Raw genomic sequence first — 22196 nt, 5'->3', positions numbered from 1 at the left:
TGATCCCTTGTCAGGAAACTAGATCCCACATGCCCAACCAACTAAGAGTTTACATGCCTCAACTAAGGATCCTGTGAGCTTCAACTAAGACCCCCGCACAGCCAAATAAACAAATATTTTTATAAAAAGGCAGGGGGTTGGGGGGACAATATGATCTCTTCAAGCAGTCAGCTGCCTCTGCTCTCCAGGCCCCAAATCCTCTTCAGTCAACTCCCAATGTAGGAGCCCTCATATCTGAAAGCTGCTGCTACTGCTAAGTCGCTTCAGTCATGTCCAACTCTGTGCAACCCAAAAGACGGCAGCCCACCAGGCTCCCCCATCCCTGGGATTCTCTAGGCAAGAATACTGGAGTGGGTTGCCATTTCCTTCTCCAGTGCATGAAAGTGAAAAGTCAAAGTGAAGTCGCTCAATCGTGTCAGACTCTCCGTGACCCCATGGACTGCAGCCTACCAGGCTCCTCCATCCATGGGATTTTCCAGGCAAGAGTACTGGAGTGGGGTGCCATTGCCTTCTCCATATCTGAAAGCTGAAGACTACCAAATGCTCAGAATGGAGAATCTATCCTCTAAGATCTTCCCAAGCTTCTCAAAGGGACCACTTTCTCCCCTGTCCCCCAGTATGCCCCCTCTATGCCCTGTTATAGCACAGATCCAGCTGCCTCACGTGTGCTTACATATTTCCCCCATCTACTTGGATTCCTTGGACCCCACCCCCCACCCCCACCCCCCAGGCCTATCACAATCCTGTTAGCAGATAGGAATTCCATGGCAATTCCAATGGTTGACTCCTCAGTGATTAGAGAGAGCCTGAGTTCAATGCCTGGTCAGGGAACTAAGATCACACAAGCCATTTGGCCAAAAAGAAAAGAAAAGAAAAACAATATTAGCAGAAATAGGAATACCTACTGGATTCTGGGATTATGCAAAAGCCACACAATAAACAAGAAGCATCTTCCTATACATCAAGCTTAAAACATTTTCTTGTAAAGACACTTTGAAAAGAGAAAGCAAAATCCACAGGGAGGTAAAAAAAAAAAAAACAACAACAACAAAGTAGTGGTCTCCTGGCAGACTGGAACCTTCCAAATTCAGGGTCATGCCCCAGGTTGTCGGCTGGACAAGCTTTCTGTCCTTTCTGCTAAAGAGGTGCCTGCCTAAGCGGAGAAACCCAGGAAGCTCTGGACTCCATATGTGCCCTACTTTCTGTGAAAGGCTGAGAGTACTTTGTCAGGGGTCAAAGATCACCAGCGTCACTTTCTAACTAAAAAAACAAAACAAAACAAAACAAAAACAGGCTAATCTTGCCCAAACAACTCACAAATTTAATGCTGGGGACAGGAAAAGAGCTCTCTTCAATTACTGGCCCAGGACATCACAGGATTAAGCTTGTAAGAGAACACTGTATTTTTAAAAGCCTGAAATAAGGCACTAGAACGTGTATGGGTCTGAGACCCTTTGATCACTTCCTGGAATAGAGCCCCATCAAAGGAACCCTAATTTCATGCCTCTTCTCTTTTTCTCTGCTTGGCTGCCTCAGCAGTAAACCCTTAAGGGCTCTAGAGAAACACAAATCAGAAGCGCCACTCTTGGGCCCTTACGGAAGCCTCAGAAGCCTCTTGAAAGTCAGCACGCCAGGTGGACCAGCGGATGTGCAAACACCCTGACCACCCGGCTGGGAGGCGAGGCAGGGAGCGGGCTTCCGCACTCCCGTTTAGGGCCCCTAACAGCCCAGAACTTTCTGAACTTTTCTCCACCCTCAGTCTTCAAAGGCTCTTGGCCAACCCCGTCCCAAAGAGGGAGCCGAGGGGCAAGGCAACTATCCTGAGAGGGATGAAGGGGGATCTTGCTCCAAGTGCCCTGCAGGGGCCGCAGAAGGACCCAGCAGGGCTCCGGGTCCAAGGGGCGGGGAGTTGCACAGAGACGCCACTCAGGCCCCGCGTCCGGGGCCGCACTCACCTTGGCAGACGTCTCTCCGAACAGAGGTCTGTTGTCCAGGCCACTTGTGCCGTAGGTCCTGGTGGAAAAATCCTCCATTTTAGGGTTTCTTCACTGTCCCCGAGCCAGCATTGCCTCCTGGAGTCCCGGGTCTACGAGTCGCGGCGCCGCCGGTCACAGAGCGCTCATCGCCGATGCCCGGGGAGGCCGGAGTCCCGGCGGCGGGGGTGCGCGCTCAGACTCGCGGGACGAGGCCGCTCTGCCCGAGCCTCGCTCCCTTCCTCATCGTGAGCAGCTGCCTCGGGAAGTGAAAGGAAACAACACCGCCTGGCCGCCCCGCCCGGCCGCGCCCGCTTCCCCCAATCTCAGCGCCCCGGGCCGCCCGGCTGTCTCCGCAGGTCGCGATGCAAATCGGCTTGGCCGGGGCTCCCCGCTTCCCCGCCCTCGCCGCTCCGCTCCGTGCCGCGACCATTTCCCGAGCTTTCTAAATGTTCTGGTGAGCACGGATCCCTCCATGCTCGAAGGCGGGGAAAAGTTTTCCCGGGAGAAGGCATTACCGGCCCTCCGCACCGCTCCGCCCCTCTCGCCCCCGCGGCCAGGGGCCGGAGGAGTGAAGCAGCGGGAGCAAAGCCCGGCGCGCCGCCCGCCCCTCCCGCGGCGCTGCGGGATCAGGTCGCGGCCGCGCCGAGCAGCTCGGGTCCCCGCTCGGGTGCTGCCGGCACCCGCGGGCCAGCGCGCTCTCGCGGCGGAAGAAAGGGATCCTGCCTCGGCCCCGCACCGACGGGCCGCCCTCCCGGGGCCGCCCCGCGCCCGCAGGCCAAACCTCGGCGTCTCCAGACGCGCGCACGCTCGGGAGTCCTGGCTCCACTGGAGAGACGGTGTCCGGGTCCACGCCGGTGCGGGGGTGCGGTGCCGGGCGTCGGGGGAGAGAGAGAGAGACCTTCCGCGCGGGCTGCGGAGTGTGCTGCGCGGCGGGTCCCCGGTCCCCTCCCACGGCCGGGACCCGCGGCCACTGTCGCAAACCGACTCGGCCCGCCCAGGCCGCGTCACGGCCGAGGCCGCCAATCCCGCACGCCGGGGCGCCGCATTGGCTACGGAGCTTTATTTCTAGAGGTGCCAGTTTATTCCCCGCGAGGCAGCGGATCTCCCGGCTCCCCGCTTTCTCTGGCTCCTAGTAATTAGCGCTTGCGCGACCCGCGTGGGCAGAGCACATCTCGGGAAGATAGCCTCGCACTGGGCTGAAACTTATTAAAAACAACCAGCCTGCTTTAACCACCCCAATCTTTGCACCACTAGGATGGAAAGGGAGTGGTTGATAATTGTTTATCATGTTTGTGTGTTTGTCTGTGTTTGTGTGTTTGTTCTGTGATAGGGAACCTATGTCTTGGACAGAGACGGTCAAGAGGTAATCCGTGCTTAGGTATTTCTTCGACTTGTCCACTCATCCTGCTGGTGATGCTGCTGAGAAGCATACGTGTAGCCGCAGAGGAAAAATGCGTCGTATGTCAACCTCTTCAGGTTTGAAGCTGGAGAACCCGAGGTGGACAGGCACCCTAGGCAACCCAGCGTCACTCTGCATTTGGGAGCCTTTGTAAGTATTAGGGAACAAATGCAACCATGCTAGGTAACCCAGACACTACCGCTCCTACACTGAAGAGAGCTGTGACTGAGGTTTGTTCGCAGGGAGAGCGCATGTTAGAACACTGTAGCCCTGTAACACTTAATCCAAGAGAAATTTCCACGTGCTCCCTCTAGAGTTTAGGACAAGGGATTGGGATAAGGGATGGACTAAGAACCACAAAGCTACAGTGGAATCAGGTATGGAGCATTTCCATCTACCAGCTCTGTTATTTCATGGATCTTCTCTTTGTCAGGACTTTCTGTTCTAAGAGGAATGCTACACAATCTTGCACCCAGTTCTATTAGACGTTTGACCCAATAAGTAATTTTATTCACTCACAGGTGGCCACATTCATTCAACAATACTTCTGAGAACCTGCTCAGTACCAGGCAACCACCAAATAGAGTAATACAGTCATCAAGAGACAGTCATGGTCCTAGTGTTGAGGCTAGAGTGGCAAAGAGAGACACGTGACACAGAGTGACTAATAGCACAAGCTTTGAGGTTGATTATATCTGCCCTCAAACCTTGATGCCATCTACAAGCTATGTAATCTTGGGAAAGTTATCTAATATCTAACCTCTCTTGAGCTCCTTCCGATGTAAAAAGTGAAGATGATAACAGTAAATGGAACTAGAATATCTAATTTCAACCTTTAAAAAGATAATTGAATAGAGAATATTTAAGACACCTGGCAAGTAAGTTTCCAAATGGTTGCTTGCTTGTATGCTTCCTTAGTCATGTCTGAGATTCTGTTACCGAGTCCAAGCTTGCTCTGCTCACTGCATGACAGGCCAATGAATCCAAGAGAGGAGGTGTTGCAGCAAGGAAGAGACTTTAGTCGGGAGCCAGCAGACTGAGAAGATGGCAGAGTAGCACCTCCAAATAGCCATCTTATTGGGGTCTGGATGCCAGGTTCTTTTATAGACAGAAAGAAGCAATGAGGAACTAAAGTCAAAAGGCAGAATAGAGAGGGAGGGGCAGTGGGGAAGTAAAGTGAAAGGTTCTTCAGTCTTGCAAAACATCTCCAAAGGGATGTCCAGCCTTCAGAAGGGCTGTGTTAATCTCTTCTATTCACAGGTGGGCAGGGACAAACAATCTGTCCTGGAACTGAACAAAGGCAAATTAATTTACATGAAAGCAGAGGGGCAGGTTCCTTTAAACAAGCCATTGAGTCTGATTATAATAATAGAGGCAAGTTAAACAGTTTCCAACCTGGAGTCAGAATTGGCTTCCTTCGTGCAGCATTTGGAATCCCATGGATTGTAGCCCGCCATGCTCCTCTGTCTATAGGATTATCCCAGCAAGAATACTGGAGTAGGTTGCCATTTCCTTTTCCAGGGATCTTCTGACCCAGGGATCAAACCCCTGTCTCTGGCATCTCCTGCACTGGCATTTGGATTCTTAACCACTGAGCCATCAGGAAAACCCCACACTGTGGAGATGCACTCACCCTATTCTGGTGGCAGGGAAAGCTTCCCCAAGGAGCCTTTTAAATCAAAACCCCCAAAGAAGACCATACATTAACCAAGGTGAAGAGCAGAGTCAAGAAGACAGGCCAGAGAGACTAGATATCCATGGAGGGTGTATTTGAGGAGAAAGGTTGAGTCAGGAATAGTGACCCTCTGGCTCTTTACCTGCTTGTTCTCTTGTCTCATCAATTTTCTGTGCCTCTGTTCCATTCCTTTTCCTAAAACCCAGTTTCCTCATGACTGCTCCTCACCCAAAACTTCAAGAAACCAATGGCTTTAGTTTGGTTTTGGTGCTAAACTCAGGGAAAATGGATCTTATAGCTCCAGTGCCTGCCACTGCTTGGAGGGCTCAGTCTCTCGTCTTTGAGTTCAGATTCTCATGAGAAATTTCAATGGGCTCAATCCAGATTATAGACTGATTTCTAGTTGCATAAAGTCCTCCATCCCCAAGAGTCAACAGGTGAGACCACATAGAACGCAGTTTCTAGGGACCACCCCCTTGAGGATGGTTCAGTTCAGTTCAGTTGCTCAGTCGTGTCTGACTCTTTGTGACCCCATGGATGCAGTACACCAGGCTTCCCTGTACATCACCAGCTCCTGGAGCTTGCTCAAACTCATGTTCATCGAGGTGGTGATGCCATCCAACCATCTCATCCTCTGTCGTCCCCTTCTCCTCCTACCTCCAATCTTTCCCAGCATCAGGGTCTTTTCCAGTGAGTCAGTTCTTCTAATCAGTTGACCAAGGTATTGGAGCTTCAGCATCAGTCCTTCCCATGAATATTCAGGACTGATTTCCTTTAGAGTTGACTGGTTGGATTTCCTTGCAGTCCAAGGGAGTCTCAAGAGCCTTCTCCAACACCACAGTTTAAAAGCATCAATTCTTTGGTGCTCAGCTTTCTTTATAGTCCAACCCTCACATCCATACATGACTACTGGAAAAATCATAGCTTTAAGAAGACAGACTTTTGTCGGCAAAGTACTGTCTCTGCTTTTTAATATGCTATGTTTGTCACAGAGTTTGTCATTGAGGAGGGGAGAAGATTGTTTAAATAAAGAAGAGACTATGTCTGTATCAGGTCAATGGTAGGATTTTCCAGTGTCTTGCTGCTCAGAGTGTGGTTCCTGGACCTCAAGCAGGCCATTACCTGCTAACTTCTTAGAAATGCAGAGCTTCAGTCCTCACCCTAGATCTACTGAATCACAATCTGCATTTTAATAAGATCCCCAGGAGACTCAAAAGCCAATGAAGTGAGAAAGGTGCTTTTTTCATACACCTCCATTTCTACAAATTGGCCACACAGATGACTCAACCAATAACCATCACTTCTCATTTCCTGATCTTCATTGTGCTTCAGCCACTCATTCCGATGCAACATTCTGGACTTTGGCAACACCCAGAATGGCACTGTGTTTGAAACAGGCCGAGATGGACCATTTATTAAGCCTTCTCCTCCAATCCCTTTAAATCTTTCACTCCTGGCCAGTACATCAGTCCCTTGGTCACTTCAGTGTCTCCAATTTTTTGGTCTCTTGACTCCTCAGTGGATCTAGTCTCTCGTTTTCACTTTCTTCCAGCTTAGATTCTGTGTTCTCTCACTGCAGCCACTCTTGTGATAGTATCTTCAGTTCTCTTATCCCACACCTGGGCAGAAAGTCCCCTAAAATGCTAACCCTTCTGCTTTCTCAACACCTGTGGCCAGGTGTCTAGTGCAACTGGAGGGGGGAAAAATCATAAATGTCCCTAATTAGAGTAATTTTAGATTTAAGGCAGCCAACCTCAACTATGCCCTTAAAACCATGTGGAAGTCCTGCGTTGCCTGGACGACTGTGCTGTGTGTAGTCCACGCTCCCTGACCCTCAGCAGATGACTTGGCTGCCTAGTTCACAGGGGAAAAACCAAAGCCATTCCATGGGAATCCCCTCTACTTCCCAGCACACCTACACACTCACCTCTGCCCGCCCTCTTCTTCTCCTCCTTCCCTCCAGTGAAAATGGAAGAGATGCCTGTCTGTCTCTCATGCTTTACGTTCCACTGCACCCCATCATCACAGGCATCTCACAGCTATGATTATAATTTTTCTGTGAAAAGCTTTAAACATGCTCAGTTTCAACCATGTTAAAATGAACAAGCAAAAACCTTGCATTAAACCGGTGTCTCCCTCTGGCTACCACACTCCTCCACACCCTCCCTGGAACTCTTGGTTGCCTTGGTAGCCAGCTTAATTCTCCCCTCTTCTCCCTGGAAAGCAGAGCTTACCTCCCATTATAAAGGGGGAAAAAATGCCAGATGTACATTTGTAGCTGGGGGAGTGGAAAGTGAGTGTTAGGGTCACTGAGTCATTAAGGCAAGTCTGCTGGGGATTTTTAGGAGGGTTTTGTCCCTGATGAAAGGAGGGAAGCACGTGCAGAGAGCTTTCCCTCTAGTCATTGTCATGTGATGATGTGGCCTTTGGAGATGCTTCTACCATCTTATGACCATGAAGGGTGGGTAAGAATTTCCCAGAGAAACCAACTGGAGTCCTAAGTTGTGTGTTTCTTACATGTTGTGTGCAGGTCTGTGTGTGTGTGTATGTATTGAATGGGAGTGATTCTATGATCTGAATCATTTTTATCTGGGTATTCCCATGCTCATAGCTGAAAGTCTGTTGACACATTTTTCAAGCCAAACTTTCTGTAAAAAGCTCCGTAGAGATCATATCCTCTTCCTCCCTTCCCACCTTTGCCTCAATCACTAAAATCTGGTTTAGCAGCACTACTTCCTGGGTGTTCTCTCAGGAAGGTTCTCATGAGAACTTTTTTGCTGAATCCACTGGACCCCTTTCAGGTCTCCTCCCACCTGGCCTTTCAGTAGCACTTTGCCTTTTAAAATGCGGAAAGTAACCTTTACTATAGATCTTCGGCTCTTCCTCTGCACATCTCTTAAATATTAGTCCCCAGGGCTCCATCCTTCACCGTTTCTGTTCTCACTACATGCTTTGCCGGGGACGTGGCTTCAATGTCTATCTCCATGCTAAGGACGCCCACATAGTCCCATATAGTACTCCTCTATATAAATGGACTTCTGCAGTTTGCCAGGAGAGAGAGAGTTTATGAAGAAAGTCCCTTGTGAAGTTAAATAACTCCTTTATTTCGGGTATAATTGAATCATGCTTCTCCCCTTCCGCTGTCTCTACAGTAAAGCTTCCCTGGAGAGCAGTGCCTCTCCATCCCAACTGGACATTAAATACTTAGGATTTTTGAACACCCTGGTGCTTGGGGCCACACCCCAGGCCAATAATATCAGAATCTCTGGAGACAACACTCAGCAACAGTATTTTTTCAAAACTCTCCAGACAAATCTGATATGCAACTAAGTAGAGAATCACTGGTTAAAGGGCAAAGAATTGGGCTCAAAATCTGGGCCTGGAGTTTCACTGTGGATCTTCATTCTGTTAGGGGAAGCAAGCACACTGACTGAAACCGCCCACCCTCCAGGCACCATAGTAACCATCTGCATGAGCTGTTTTATGACAGGAGGTCCTGGTAAGGAACACAGAACTAATATGCCACCACCAACCTGGAGAGTTCAGAAAAGGTCAAAAAGTGACACCATATGTCCAACCACCTCCCAGAATCCTTCTCGCTGGCATCCGTCTTGGCCGAACAAGCGTGCACCACCAGGAAGGACTCTGAGTCAGAAAGATTGGCTAAAGACAACACAAACTAATCCTATCACCATAAAACCCAAGACTGTGGCAGAGCAGTTCTCCTGGGTTCTACCCTACTGCTCTCCGCCCACTCACTCTTTCCCAATAAAATCTCTTGCTTTGTCAGCACATGTGTCTCCTCAGCAGAGGAGGCAATGGCAACCTACTCCAGCATTCTTGCCTGGAGAATCCCAGGGACCGGGGAGCCTGGTGGGCTGCCGTCTATAGGGTCATATAGAGTCGGACACAACTGAAGCAACTTAGCAGCAGCAACAGTGTCTCCTCAGACAATTCATTTCTGAATGTTAGACAAGAGCCCACTTTCGGGCTCTGGAAGGGGTCCCCCTTTCTGCAACAATTCTATCATCTGAGAAGCCAATAGCGCAGACTGCAGAGCTGGCAGATATTTGTTTGAATCATGGCATGACTTTTTTTTCTTAATTATTATTATCCAGCTCTATTTTTATTTCCTGGGACTTGTTAGTGAGCTTTGCCAGTGACATTTACATAATCGGTGAACTGGTTTGAGATGGAGCTTCACTCAAGGGGTCACTGGTAGTCCTAACCTCAAGTCCAATGATTCTAAGTAAACAGAATAGATTACGTGATTTTGAGCCAAGTTAGGTCTCAGTTTGGACTTTCGTGAAATTAGAAAAACAGTACTTTCCCTATTAGCATTTGGTGAGAATTAAAATATTTTAATCACTTGACACATAGTTAAAACAGTGAAGTATGCATATTATGCATTTACTACATGAACATAATAAAGATTGTAACAAAATGGAAAAAAAAGGAATATGACAATGTTAAAGAGGAAAAACTAAATTATTAAATATAATCTTTATAGTATATAGTTAACCCTTGAACAACACAGGTTTGAACTGTGCCAGTCAACTTATTTGTGTGTTTTTTTCCAATAAACATGTATTTCACTATTTGTGGTTGGTTGAATCCTCAGATGCAGGACCGGGGATGTGGAAGGTGGGCTGACTGTAAATTTATTAACATAAACAGATTTTCCATTGCACAGAAGGGTGCCATCCCTAACCCTTGAGTTGTTCAAGGATCAACTTTGTGTAAAATACCTTTGCATGTGAATCAAGACTGGAAAGGAACATGGAAAAGAAACAGCTTTAAAAAAAATTTTTTTTTTTCTCTGTTTTCTTGAATGGTTGTGACATTCCATGCTTTTGGAGAAGATAGGAAGACTGGAAAGGATACATTTGGAGAAAGCAATGGCACCCCACTCCAGTACTCTTGCCTGGAAAATCCCATGGATGGAGGAGCCTGGTAGGCTGCAGTCCATGGGGTCGCAAAGAGTGGGACACGACTGAACGACTTCACTTTCACTTTTCACTTTCATGCATTGGAGAAGGAAATGGCAACCCACTCCAGTGTTCTTGCCTGGAGAATCCCAGGGATGGTGGAACCTGGTAGGCTGCTGTCTGTGGGGTCGCACAGAGTCGGACACAACTGAAGCGACTTAGCAGCAGCAGCAGTACCAGTTTGAAATAAGGCTGATGTGTAGTAGAGAACTGTGGTACTGAGCACATGTCAGAGGCTCAGTTTTATATCCATTAAAAGCTAAAGGAAAATAAATTTCCCCAGAGGGTGTGAAAATAAATGAGATGTGGTAGGTGAAGCTGATTTTTATACTCTAAAGTGCTATTCACTGGAATGAATCACAAATGATATAGAGTCATTTTTAGATGTTTTTATAATTGATTTGGCATTGCTACTGAAGTGGATAAAATATGAAACAGTGGTTTATTGCCCATAGCTGGAGCATAGTTCTCTATATGAAAGTGCAAAATTTGCACAGAGAAATTAGAGCAACGAAATAAATATGCTAATTTAAACCAATCCTCTTGAATAAGATCAAATAGATTTTTTAGCTGAGGAACAGTTTACTGAAGTTCTTACAAAAACTTGTGAATTTTAAATTGTGTGTGTATTGCTTTTAATGAATTCCTAATTTAGAAATCTGAAATTAGTTTCATGGACAAGGTAAAGACTTTTTTAGGTTTTGAACTATAATACGTTATTTTATTGCATTTATTTATTTGGTTGCTGGGTCTCAGTTGCAGCACTTTAACAGCACTTAAACAGGGTCTTTAGGTTTAGCATGTGAGATCTAGTTTCCAGACCAGGGATTGAACCCAGGCCCCCTGCAGTGGGAGCCCAGAGTCTTAGCCACTGGACCACCAGGGAAGTCCCTATAACACATTTCTTAAGAAAGCTCAGGAAGAACTGATGGGAATGACAGTAGGCAGTTATCTTTTGTTACCATTTCATTCAAGATTTAGAATATCCCTGAAAATGATGTGGAGTAGATTAATTAAAATTCCGGCATTTAGCTTTAGGAGCAGCGTGTACTAGGTCTTGGCTTTGTCACTAATTGCATCACGTTTAGTTATTGATTTAACCCTAAGAGTCTCATTTCCTCATTGTAAATGAGAACGACAGGAGAGATTGCTTTTTAAAGATTTGTGGCACTAACATCATGTGACTCTTTGGCTCTAAGAGAAGAAAGACTAAAGTTAAAAGGAGAAAGAAAGGAAAATATAAATATATACGTAGTTTACAGATGCAGTATAGCTGTACTAGCATTTTATATAATGACATTGGGTATTTTGGGTCTTTTTCTGGGGTGGGGGGCAGGCTTAAGATCTTTCTCACAAAGGTGTTTCCTCTATGACAGTTAGATAGCTTTAGGGCCATCACCACAGCATCACACACTCAAGCGCTAACCTGCTCGCCTTGCTGAGGGGGTCCTTCCCCTGTGGCTTCAGTTGTCCTCTACATAGACCTAACAAAGGGGTAATCACACTTCTTTTCTTAGAATAATGTCACTTTAATTATTTTAAGGGAGACAAGACAGGAATCCAACTATTTCATTGCTTAGGAATCCACATTCATGGTGAAAAACATCTAAAGAAGTAAATGGTATCACTTAACAAACTATGATGTCTATTGCTAATTATGGGAAATTTATCAAATTAATTTTTTCATTGTAAAAATACAGAAAAGTTTTCAAAAATGAAAAAGCTAAACACTCATCATTCTTACTTCTGACTTGTTAAATAAAATAAATAGGACATTACAGAATAGATTTCTTTTCCAGGGAAGAACTTTGGGGAAGTTTTTTGTTTTTGTTTTTATTTTTAAGAAGCACGTTAAGATGTAGAATAAAATAATTAAATAAATAACAACCAAGGTAAAGAAATTCTCATGCAACCTGTCCATCCAACAGCACACACATTTTTCCTTCTTCAAGAGTCATTTATATTCTCCCTTGTGAAAATATTAGCACCACTTCCCCTTTGGCTGGGTTCCCTGACACTCTCTACAGTGAGAGCAGACATCTGATACTAAGCCTCTATTTTGAGAAAAGATATTAACACTCAGAATACACATAGGAAGAAATCTCATCTAGAATACCCAGTGTATTTTTCAACCCCATCCCCTGAAAGAGTGATCTGAGCAGAGCCTCTGGATGTCTGATGTATTTAGCCAACAGCGCCTTCCGTTCCTCACTGCGGTGGGTTGAATTGTGGATTCCCAAAAGATGTTTACCAAACACCTGTGACTGTAACCTTATTCGAAAAAACAAGTGATCTTTGCAGGCGTAATCAAGGTAAGAATCTCGGGATGAGATCATCCTGGAATAGCATGACCCTACAGGCAATAACAAGGGTCCTTGTAAGAGACGAAGGCCAGGGGAAGATATCCTGAGGCTGCAGTGCCAAGGGTTGCTGGCAGCTGCCCGAAGCTAGGAGAGAGGCAAGAAACAGATTCCCCCCCGCCACTAGCCTCCAGAAGGAGATAACCCTGCTGACACCCTGACTTTGGACTTCTGGGCGCCAGAGTTGTGAGAGCATAAATTTATGTTGTCGTCAGCCACCTGGTTTGTGGTTATTTGTTAAAACAGTCCTACAAAGTGAATACTGGGCACTTCTGGGAATCGCTCCCTCTTTCACTAGAGATGTTGCAAGAAGTTAATAAGGTTGAGGTAAGTCCCCTGGAAGAACCACTTGTTCCACAGTGAAGAGTGTCCTAAGAGAACCATTCAGTAGATGTACAGGAAAGGAAACCTGTTCCCTGTAGAGTATGACGCTTACCTATCAAAGAAGGACCCTGAGTTTTCAATAGACACACAGAACTTTAGGATCATCCTACAATGTCATCCTTACACGCTATACCTGATTCAAGCTGCTACCTTCACTCACATTTTTTTTTTTTTTTTACTTTGCCACATGGGATGTGGGATCTTAGTTCCATGACCAGGGATGGAGGGGGCACCCCCTGCTGTGGAAGCTTGGAGCCTTGGCCATTGGACCTCCGGTGAAGTCCGACAATAGCATTCTTAAGCAAAGAGATAAAATATTAGTTTATCTCTACCTCTACTGCTGGCATTTCTGTCAGAAGAACTGCTATACTTGTTAGGTCATAAAGGTGCAGATGACAGTACTTCTCACCCCAGTAATTCTAAACCCAGGACTGTAGAGGCAACTCTAAACCAACACAGTAAGAGACTTGTGAGTTGCAAGGTAACATTACTTGTGATAACAAAAGAGTGGAGGCAGCACAAATGTCCGTTAACAAAAGAGCGGATAAAGTCAGTGGACCAGATCTATACGGAGGGATATAGCAAGGAAAGTGAGTGAACATTTCAACATGCCAACATGGACAAATCTCACAACCATAAAGATGAACAGTAACTAAAAAAGTAAGTTGCAGAATGCTCATGCTGCTGCTGCTGCTAAGTCGCTTCAGTCTTGCGACCTCATAGACGGCAGCCCACCAGGCTCCCCCGTCCCTGGGACTCTCCAGGCAAGAACACTGGAGTGGGTTGCCATTTCCTTCTCCAATGCAGGAAAGTGAAAAGTCGTGTCCGACTCTTAGTGACCCCATGGACTGCAGCCTACCAGGCTCCTCCATCCATGGGGTTTTCCAGGCAAGAGTACTGGAGTGGGTGCCATTGAATGCTCATGAGTATATAGCAAACACTGGAAGTGCCCTGCTCATAAACCCTTAGGCCTTATCATCGCAGCACAGGCCAGTGTAACCCTTAACTGTCAGTAACTTAAACCCTTTGCCAGGGGGTTGCTCTGTTTGCAAAGCCCACTCTGGCTGCACACGAGACAAGCGGGAATGCCAGGAAGTTCACACCATCCAAGAGCCAGCCCTCAACCAGTGATCCACAGGGCTTGGGTAGAAACTCTTGGGAGGAATAGTTCCACCGTGTGTCTTCTACTCTGGCTCCTCAATGCGATTAAGGTATAGATGTCCACAGGGGCAGTGACTTCTTTCTTGGCTGCTTTTTCTTCCTTGTCTCAGGTCCCCACTCTCTTGCTGGGCCTTTGTGATTGTGACGGCTAATTGTACTGTCAGCTGAGCTAAGCGATGACCAGATGGCTGGTAAAACCTCTCTGGGTGTGTTTTGGGGGGCATGCCTTGGAAAGACATTAGCATTTGAATGGGCAGACTAAGTAAAGATGATGGCTCCCACCAGTGCAGGTGGTCACCACCCAACTTGCTGGGGACCTAAACAGAACAAAAAGGCTGAGAAAGAGTGAATTTGCTCTCTCTACTGAGCTGAGACACCTGTCTTCTCTGACTTTGGACACTGGTGCTCCTGGTTTGTGGGCTGTCAGACTTAGACCAGACTTACACTCTTGGGCCCTGATTCTCAGGCCTTCAGACTCGGGGTTGAATTACACCACATGCTTTCCTGCTTGTCCAGCCTGGAGATGGCAGATGGTGAGACTTCTAAGCCTCTACAACCACATGAGTCAACTCCTATAATAAACACAAATCTCCTCTTATATGCATATATACACATCCTATTGGTTTTATTTCTCTGGATAACCCTGACTAATACAGGGGCTCGCCTCTCAGATAAACTACTTGTATTAGAATTCATATCTCAGAGAGTGCTTCTGGGCAAACAAAACTAAGGCAGTAGGGCTTTATTTGTATGTAATTCAGAACTAAGTAGAATAACAATCTGTTGTTAAGAAGAGGTGCAGCGTGTAGTTAAGGGTACAGAAACTAGATTGGACTGCCTGGGTTTGAAGTGTTTGCCACTTACTAGCTGCGTGCCTCTGAGCGAATCTCTAAACCTTTCTGTGCCTCAGTTTCCCCATCTGCTGAATGGGGATGGTAACAATATTTACCTTTATGATTGTTGTGAGGACTAGACTTAAAATACGTAACAAATTTAGAATACTGTCTTAAGAGTCCAAGCTATTAGTACTGCATTTGCAATAAAACCATAAGGGAACATTTTAAACACAATATTCAGAAGCATTGTAACTTTTCGAAGTAAGGAGTTTGATAGGTTCAGAGCTAGGTATATGGGGGTCTCAAAGGTGCTAGTTAAGTTCTATTTTTTAAAGTTGGATAATGGATATATTTTTGTTGTTTTATTATACTTTATAACTTACATATAAACTGTCTTTTAAAATATCTATCAAATAGTGCATAATTTTTTAAAGGTGAAAAAATAATCTCCACCAAATATATTCAAATTTGTGTCTCTTATGATCTCGTGGTACTCTCTGTTTCAGCTAAGGTTGCCCCTCCCCCACTTTCCTAGCATTCCCTGGAGGTAGTGACCTTTCAGACTTTGCCTGAGTGGCCCCTTTCAGGAGACTTTCCCAGACACCTGTACCCTGTGAGGCCCTGGGCCCAGCCCACATCACATGATCCTTCTGGAGTTACTCAGCAACCTTGTACTGTCATCTTTAAACATATCTTAACTTTAAAATTCTATCCTTTTGAATGAGCATCGCACTTGAAACATTTAACAATTAGTATATGTTTACTTTGGGCTTCCCTGGTGGCTCAGCGATAAAGAATCCACCTGCAATGCAGGAGCTGCAGGAGACACAGATTCGATCCCTGGGTTGGGAAGATCCCCTGGAGGAGGGCATGGCAAGCCACCCCAGTATTCTTGCCTGGAGAATCCCATGGACAGAGCAGCCTGGCGGGCTATAGTTATGGGGTTGCAAAGAGTTGGACACGACTGAAGCAACTCAGCACACACACATGCACACATATGCTTACCTTCGAAAAAAGATACTTGTGCAAAAAAGAAAACGGTATTCTCACAATATCATCACTCAGCTATCAGTTCAGTTCAGTTCAGTCGCTCAGTCGTGTCCGACTCTTTGCAACCCCATGAATCGCAGCACGCCAGGCCTCCCTGTCCCTCACCATCTCCCGGAGTTGACTCAAAGTCACGTCCATGGAGTCCGTGATGCCATCCAGCCATCTCATCCTCTGTCGTCCCCTTTTCCTCCTGCCCCCAATCCCTCCCTGCTATAACCGCTGTTGATATCCTGATGTCTGTCCTTCAGGACTTTATATTCTATTATACATTTAAAAACAAAATTACATTATAAAGTAGTGCTATTAAATGATATCCTTTTAAAACTTAATATACTGGAAACATCTTTTTTTGGGGGGTGGGGAGGGAGAAGATTTCATTGCAGGAATAAACAGAAGAGATTCAAAGGCTGCTTGGTCAACAGAAAAGAGGCCGAGTTTACCATAAGGATGCCTGGTGCTAAGGAACACAGGATCCACGAGACCCTAGAAGGAAATGCAGGTATGACAGGCAGCAGGAGTTTGGGAAGCCCCTCTAGGGCTCCACCATTAAAATGATTACATGTCGCTGTGTATCCGGGCGTTCTCTTCTCTATATTGACAGGCTTCCTTGCCCTGGGTATTATTTTTTAGGTCCTTAAAGCGTCTGCTTTTTCAATTTCTTCTTTCTCGTGACTTCAACTTATTGAACCTTTGGCCTTTTTGTGGCCCATTATTACCCTTTCAGTCTCTCTTTATCTTGTGGCGTTTCACCTTTAGCCTCACTCTGCCAATCACCTGAATCTCTCTGCAGTTTCTATTTCAGGCTTACGAGACTCAGGTTCTGATAGACCCTGACAGTCTTAGGGGCAGGACTTCCGACTCAGGACTTAAGGTGAGTCTGTGGTCAAGAGCCTGGCTGTCCTCGAGCCAGGTGCTCACTGCTGGTCTCCTTGGTTGTGTGCTTCCCCTGCCCCTGTGGCCCTCCTTTATTCTTGCCGGTAAAATGTGTCTGGCTAGAGTTGTGGAACCCTCTTGTGGAAACTCTAGGTATTAAGTGAAAGAAAGTGTTGGTCACTCATTTGTGTCCAACTCTGCAACCCCATGAACTGTAGCCCCCAGGCTCCTTTGTCCATGGAATTCTCCAGGCAAGGATACTGGAGTAGATTGCCATTCCCTTCTCCAGGGGATCTTCGTGACCCAGGGATCGAACCCACAGTCTCCCACATCGCAGGCAGATTCTTTACCATCTGAGCCACCAGGGAAGCTTTTAGGTATTAAAAGTACCATCATTTGCTTCTAAAATTGTTTTCAAATTATGGGTACATTAATTTAGGGTGATAAAATCAACTAGAGGCTGACAACTATAATTTTAAGAATGGAATAGAGTGGAAGGAAGTGGAACAGAACAGAATGGAACAACAGAATAGCATAGCATAGAAAAGAACAGAACAGGATAGATGAGTGCGTCACACTTCCTATGACTGAGTACTGTGTCATGAAAACTTAGTTCAGGTGTGTGTGTGTAAAACAATGTATACGATATTCAAAAACTTTAAATAAATCATAAATAACTAGTACAGTTGAACTGGTGAGAGACAGCTGCTCCTCAACCTATTATGGATGAGCATGGTTGTGATAAACGTGTTTATTTATTGATATCGGTCACATCAAAAGAACTTGAAAGACACAGTTCTAGGACTCAGTATAGTTAAATATCAGAATTTTAATGATCATCCTATGTGTACAAATGTGCTGCAGTTCATGCAACCTAGTGGCCCTCTCCCTTTTTTCATCTCCTCTCTAATCCCAAGGAACATGAAACAGTCCCACCACTAAGAGAGGCCCTAAGTGATCTGGATACGTGCTCGCGACATAGCATATATGGTGGATACGTGCTCGCAACATAGCTCTCCTGCATATGACACACATGTTCATTCTCTCATCCCTCTCTCCTTTCGTTCTTCTCCTCCTCCTCCTCCTCCTCTCTCTCTCTCTCACATAGCATTACTATTTTTAACTGTTTTCCTGTTATTGGAGCAGTGGTAGGGTGGTCTGGTTAACAGCACGGGACTCTAGAGGTTAACTGTTAGGGTTAAATCCTGACTGTTTCATCTACTGGGTATGTGAGCCCATGAATTAACCTCTCTGTGCCCCAGTCCTTCATCTGCAAGATGGGCATAATAATAATAACAGAGTTGTCTGGGAAGGCTGAATGTAAACTCCTTAGAAGAGTGTCTAGGACATAGTACTCAGTTCAATAATAGCTCTTATCATCATTTACTATGTCCAGTGTTTCACAATTATAAGTAAAAATATTGATTCAGTGAATACTTCTGTAGCAACATCTATGGAAAACAGACTCAAGGCACCTTAGGGAAATACATTGCTAGGTGAAACAGATACATTTTTAATTAAAGCTTTTAAGAATTTTGCTAAATTATCTACCTGAAAGGACTTTCTTCTACCAGTGTTTGAGAGTGTGTTTCCCAGAAACTGTAGTCAACACTAGGAGTTATGATTTAAAACAAAAAACCCTGCTAATCTGATCAGGAAATATGATATTTATCATTATATCAATTTGCTTATCTTTGCTTTACTAGCAGGGTAGAATAATTTTTCAAGTGCTTATTGGCCATTTATGTTGACCCTCCAGCAGAGCATCTTGAGAATGTGTCTTGATGCTGAGTTAGTTTTACATGAGATTACATCCCCATTAACCTGTAAAACTCTCACATTCAAATCTTTCACACCAGCTGAGCACAAGTCTTGTATGCAATTGGTTCCAATACAGCTTAGCTGAATTAAGTATCACAGCTACCACATCTGATTTCTGCAATGAATTTCTGAGTCTAGCAGTCAGAAAAAGGAAGACATCGGATTGATCTACATTGCACTGTCTTACAAATAGCCTTGGACAAAGGAAGGATGTGAGTCTGAGAATTGGGTGACTACATGTTGTTCAGTTGCTCAGTTGTGTCTGACTCTTTGCAACCCCATGGACTGCAGCGCACCAGGCTTCCCTGTCCTTCACCATCTCCTGGAGTTTGCTCAAACTCATGTCCATTGAGTCAGTGATGCCATCCAACCATCTCATCCTCTTTCTCACCCTTCTCCTTCTGCCCTCAATCTTTTCCAGCAATAGGGCCATTTCTAATGAGTCAGCTCTTCACATCAGGTGGCCAAAGTATTGGTGATTAATAAGAGCATTTACATATATTTTTAATTACTGTTTCTCTGTGGAGGTTATTTGTCAAAACGTTCCTCTTCTCAAAGAAAAGAGAACTATTTTCATATTGACACTATGCAAAGACTATAGTTCCAAATGGGACAGCCTTTCCATCATCTACAGATGTGTATAAGGCAATTACTGTGTGCTAGATATGGGGAAGGAGGGTGTGTGTGTGTGTGTGTGTGTGCGCGCGCATGCTCGTGTGTGCATGCTCATATGTGCAAGGGCAGGGGTGGGTATGTGTACAATGCTTAAAAGACAAGCACTTCCCTTGGAAGATTAGCTTTAGTTGGTAAAGGAATTAGCATAGTATGGAAAGAACGATGCTGAAGGGTATCCAGAAACTGGCATTCTGTTTCCAAGTAGCTCGAACTTATTTTGTCAACTTGGGCAAGTCCCTTAATCTCCCTGCACTTCAGTTTCTTTACCTGGAAAACTAAGAGCAATGAGTCTGTGTTTCTAACAACCCCCTGTGAGCTATACAGTATAAGAAATAAAGGGATGGGATGAGACAAACACATAAGACTCATAAGTGGTTGCTGTCAGGCAGTGAGAGACGGGCCAGGCAAGGGAGAAAGGTTTAAAGCAGGGAGATGGCATGTCTGGGTGAGGCAATTGAGGGGGATCTGTGTAAAAGTTACATCTTAGCTAACTTGGTGGATAGAGCAGAGGGCGTGGGAAACAAAATTGGGGGACCAGCAGGAGCAAAGAACAAGAGCTAAGGTAAGAAAGTGCCAGACGTCTCTACGGAAGGAGAATGAGCAGTTTGGCTGCAACACAGGGTTCACGCAAGTATCCACCGAGATTTCACTGGGAAAATGATAGAGGAGTGGGGAAGGGCCTTGACCTGGCACAGGAGTTCACCCACAGGGTTCCAGGCCAGAGGCAGGAGGAGTGTCTCAGGATATCTAGGAGCACCAAGATGAGAGAGGAGCATGCAAGCGTCAGTTAATGCATGTGTGTGGGGAAGATTGATGAGGGGAGGGACTTCCCTGGTGGCTCAGTGGTAAGGAATCCGCCTGCAATGCAGGAGACAGGGGTTCAACCCCTGACGCAGGAAGATCCCACATGCCGCTGAGCAGCAGCGTTCGTGAACCATAACTATTAAGCCTGTGCTCCAGAGCCTGGGCCCCACAACTACCGAGCCTCCATGCTGCAACTACTGAAACTCGTGCTCTGCAGCAAGAGAGGCCACAGCAATGAGAAGCCCGTGCACCACAGCTAGACAGTAGCCCCCGCTCAACCCACCTAGAGAAAAGCCTGCTCAGCAACAAAGACCCAGTGCAGCCGAAAATAAATAGAGAAAAGTATTTGTTTTTTAAGAAAAGAGTGAGCATGATGGGGCATACTCAGGGGCATGCTCAGTCCATCTATGAGTCGTGGGATGATGTGAAGATTTTTTGAACAGAGTCAACAAAGAGCAGTATTCTGGGGCAACTAACCTGGGGGAAATATAGAGTAGGCTAGAGAACTCAGAGACTGCAGAAGGGAGGCCAGTTAGGAAACTGTTAAAGAATTCATGCCCTCGGGCCTAAGTCTGGGTTCTGGCAGAGAACGGGAAGAAGTAGTTATGGCTGCTAGAGCTTCTGAGGGACTGCTGATAGAAAATTCCCCACAGGAAGCTGGTGATGCAGACTGAGGGTGGAGGTGAGAAAGGCTCCAGTGAAGGGCAGATGGTGGAATCATAGAGTCTGGGAGCACAAAGGAGGAGAAACGCTTGCTCCTCTGAGCTGGGGAAGATTTCCAAATGGAGGAGAAAGAGTTCACACCTCTGTTTTTTTCTTTCTTTTCAGTAAAGTATGGTGCAGTGGGAGGAGGTCTCCTGAATAGTTTGGGGAGGGAGTTTTGCAGCCAGATAGACATAGGATGATTTTTAGTTAGTGGCTTCACCACTGACGGTCTTCCCTTGTGGCTCAGCTGGTAAAGAATCCACCCGCTATGTGGGAGACCTGGCTTTGATCCCTGGGTTGGGAAGATCCCATGGAGAAGGGAAAGGCTACCCACTCCAGTATTCTGGCCTGCAGAATTCCATGAACTGTATATATATATAGTCCATGGGGTGGAAAAGAGTCAGACAGGACTGAGCGACTTTCACTTTCACTTTCCACCACTGACGGAAGGGATGATGATCCATAAGATTATTTTAATCTAGTTAAGATTCTGCTTCCTCATCTGTAAATGGAGATGTTAATAATACATCGACATTCTAGGAATCAGCAAACTAAAATGGACCGGAATGGGTGAATTTAACTCAAATGACCATTATATCTACTACTGTGGGCAAGAATCCCTCAAAAAAAAATGGAGTAGCCATCATGGTCAACAAAAAAGTCCAAAATGCAGTACTTGGATGCAATTTCAAAAACAACAGAATGATCTCTGTGTGTTTCCAAGGCAAACCATTCAATATCACAGTAATTCAAGTATATGCCCCAGCCAGTAATGCTGAAGAAGCTGAAGTTGAACGGTTCTATGCAGACCTACAAGACCTTTTAGAAATAACACCCAAAAAAGATGTCCTTTTCATTACAGGGGACTGGAATGCAAAAGTAGGAAGTCAAGAAACACCTGGAGTAACAGGCAAATTTGGCCTTGGAGTATGGAATGAAGCAGGGCAAAGGCTAATAGAGTTTTGCCAAGAGAACATACTGGTCATAGCAAACTCCCTCTTTCAACAACAAAAGAGAAGACTCTACATGTGGACATCACCAGATGGCCAACACCAAAATCAGATTGATTATATTCTTTGCAGCCAAAGATGGAGAAGCTCTATACAGTCAACAAAAATAAGACCAGGAGCTGACTGTGGCTCAGATCATGAACTCCTTATTACCAAATTCAGACTTAAATTGAAGAAAGGAGACCATTCAGGTATGACCTAAATCAAATCCCTTATGATCATGTGGTAGAAGTGAGAAATAGATTTAAAGGACTAGATCTGATAGATAGAGTGCCTGATGAACAATGGACTGAGGTTCGTGACATTGTTCAGGAGACAGGTATCAAGACCATCCCCACGGAAAAGAAATGCAAAAAAGCAAAATAGCTGTCTGAGGAAGCCTTACAAATAGCTGTGAAAACAAGAGAAGCAAAAAACAAAGGAGAAAAAGAAAGATATAAGCATCTGAATGCAGAGTTCCAAAGAACAGCAAGGAGAGT

The 22196-nt window shown here is 45.5% G+C and overlaps 2 protein-coding genes across 5 annotated transcripts in view; one reads left to right on the top strand and one right to left on the bottom strand.

The window, feature by feature from the left end:
* TMEM243 (transmembrane protein 243) overlaps positions 1-2994 on the bottom strand; it is a 54069-nt gene extending 51075 nt beyond the window's left edge. For 2 of the 4 annotated variants that reach the window (XM_069587758.1, XM_069587756.1), the window contains exons 1-2: positions 2758-2994; positions 1956-2229 (exon numbers count right to left, since the gene is read on the bottom strand). In XM_069587758.1, the coding sequence (XP_069443859.1) occupies positions 1956-2033 (78 nt within the window). In that variant the 5' untranslated portion in view covers positions 2034-2229; positions 2758-2994. Of the gene's footprint in view, positions 1-1955; positions 2234-2757 lie in introns of all 4 variants that reach the window. The other 2 variants (XM_069587757.1, XM_069587759.1) reach the window with 2 other exon arrangements.
* Positions 2129-11816, top strand: LOC138439800 (uncharacterized). The gene is made up of 5 exons (XM_069588886.1): positions 2129-2241; positions 2333-2458; positions 2551-3047; positions 3307-3525; positions 9913-11816. The coding sequence occupies exons 1-4, from the start codon at positions 2129-2131 to the stop codon at positions 3456-3458; spliced, it is 888 nt and encodes a 295-aa protein (XP_069444987.1). The 3' UTR covers positions 3459-3525; positions 9913-11816.
* The last annotated feature ends 10380 nt before the right edge of the window (positions 11817-22196 follow it).

The sequence above is a fragment of the Ovis canadensis genome, chromosome 4 (genome assembly GCF_042477335.2).
Source record: "Ovis canadensis isolate MfBH-ARS-UI-01 breed Bighorn chromosome 4, ARS-UI_OviCan_v2, whole genome shotgun sequence".
NCBI classification, from domain to species: domain Eukaryota; kingdom Metazoa; phylum Chordata; class Mammalia; order Artiodactyla; family Bovidae; genus Ovis; species Ovis canadensis.
This window is presented reverse-complemented; position numbering and strand designations above follow the sequence as displayed.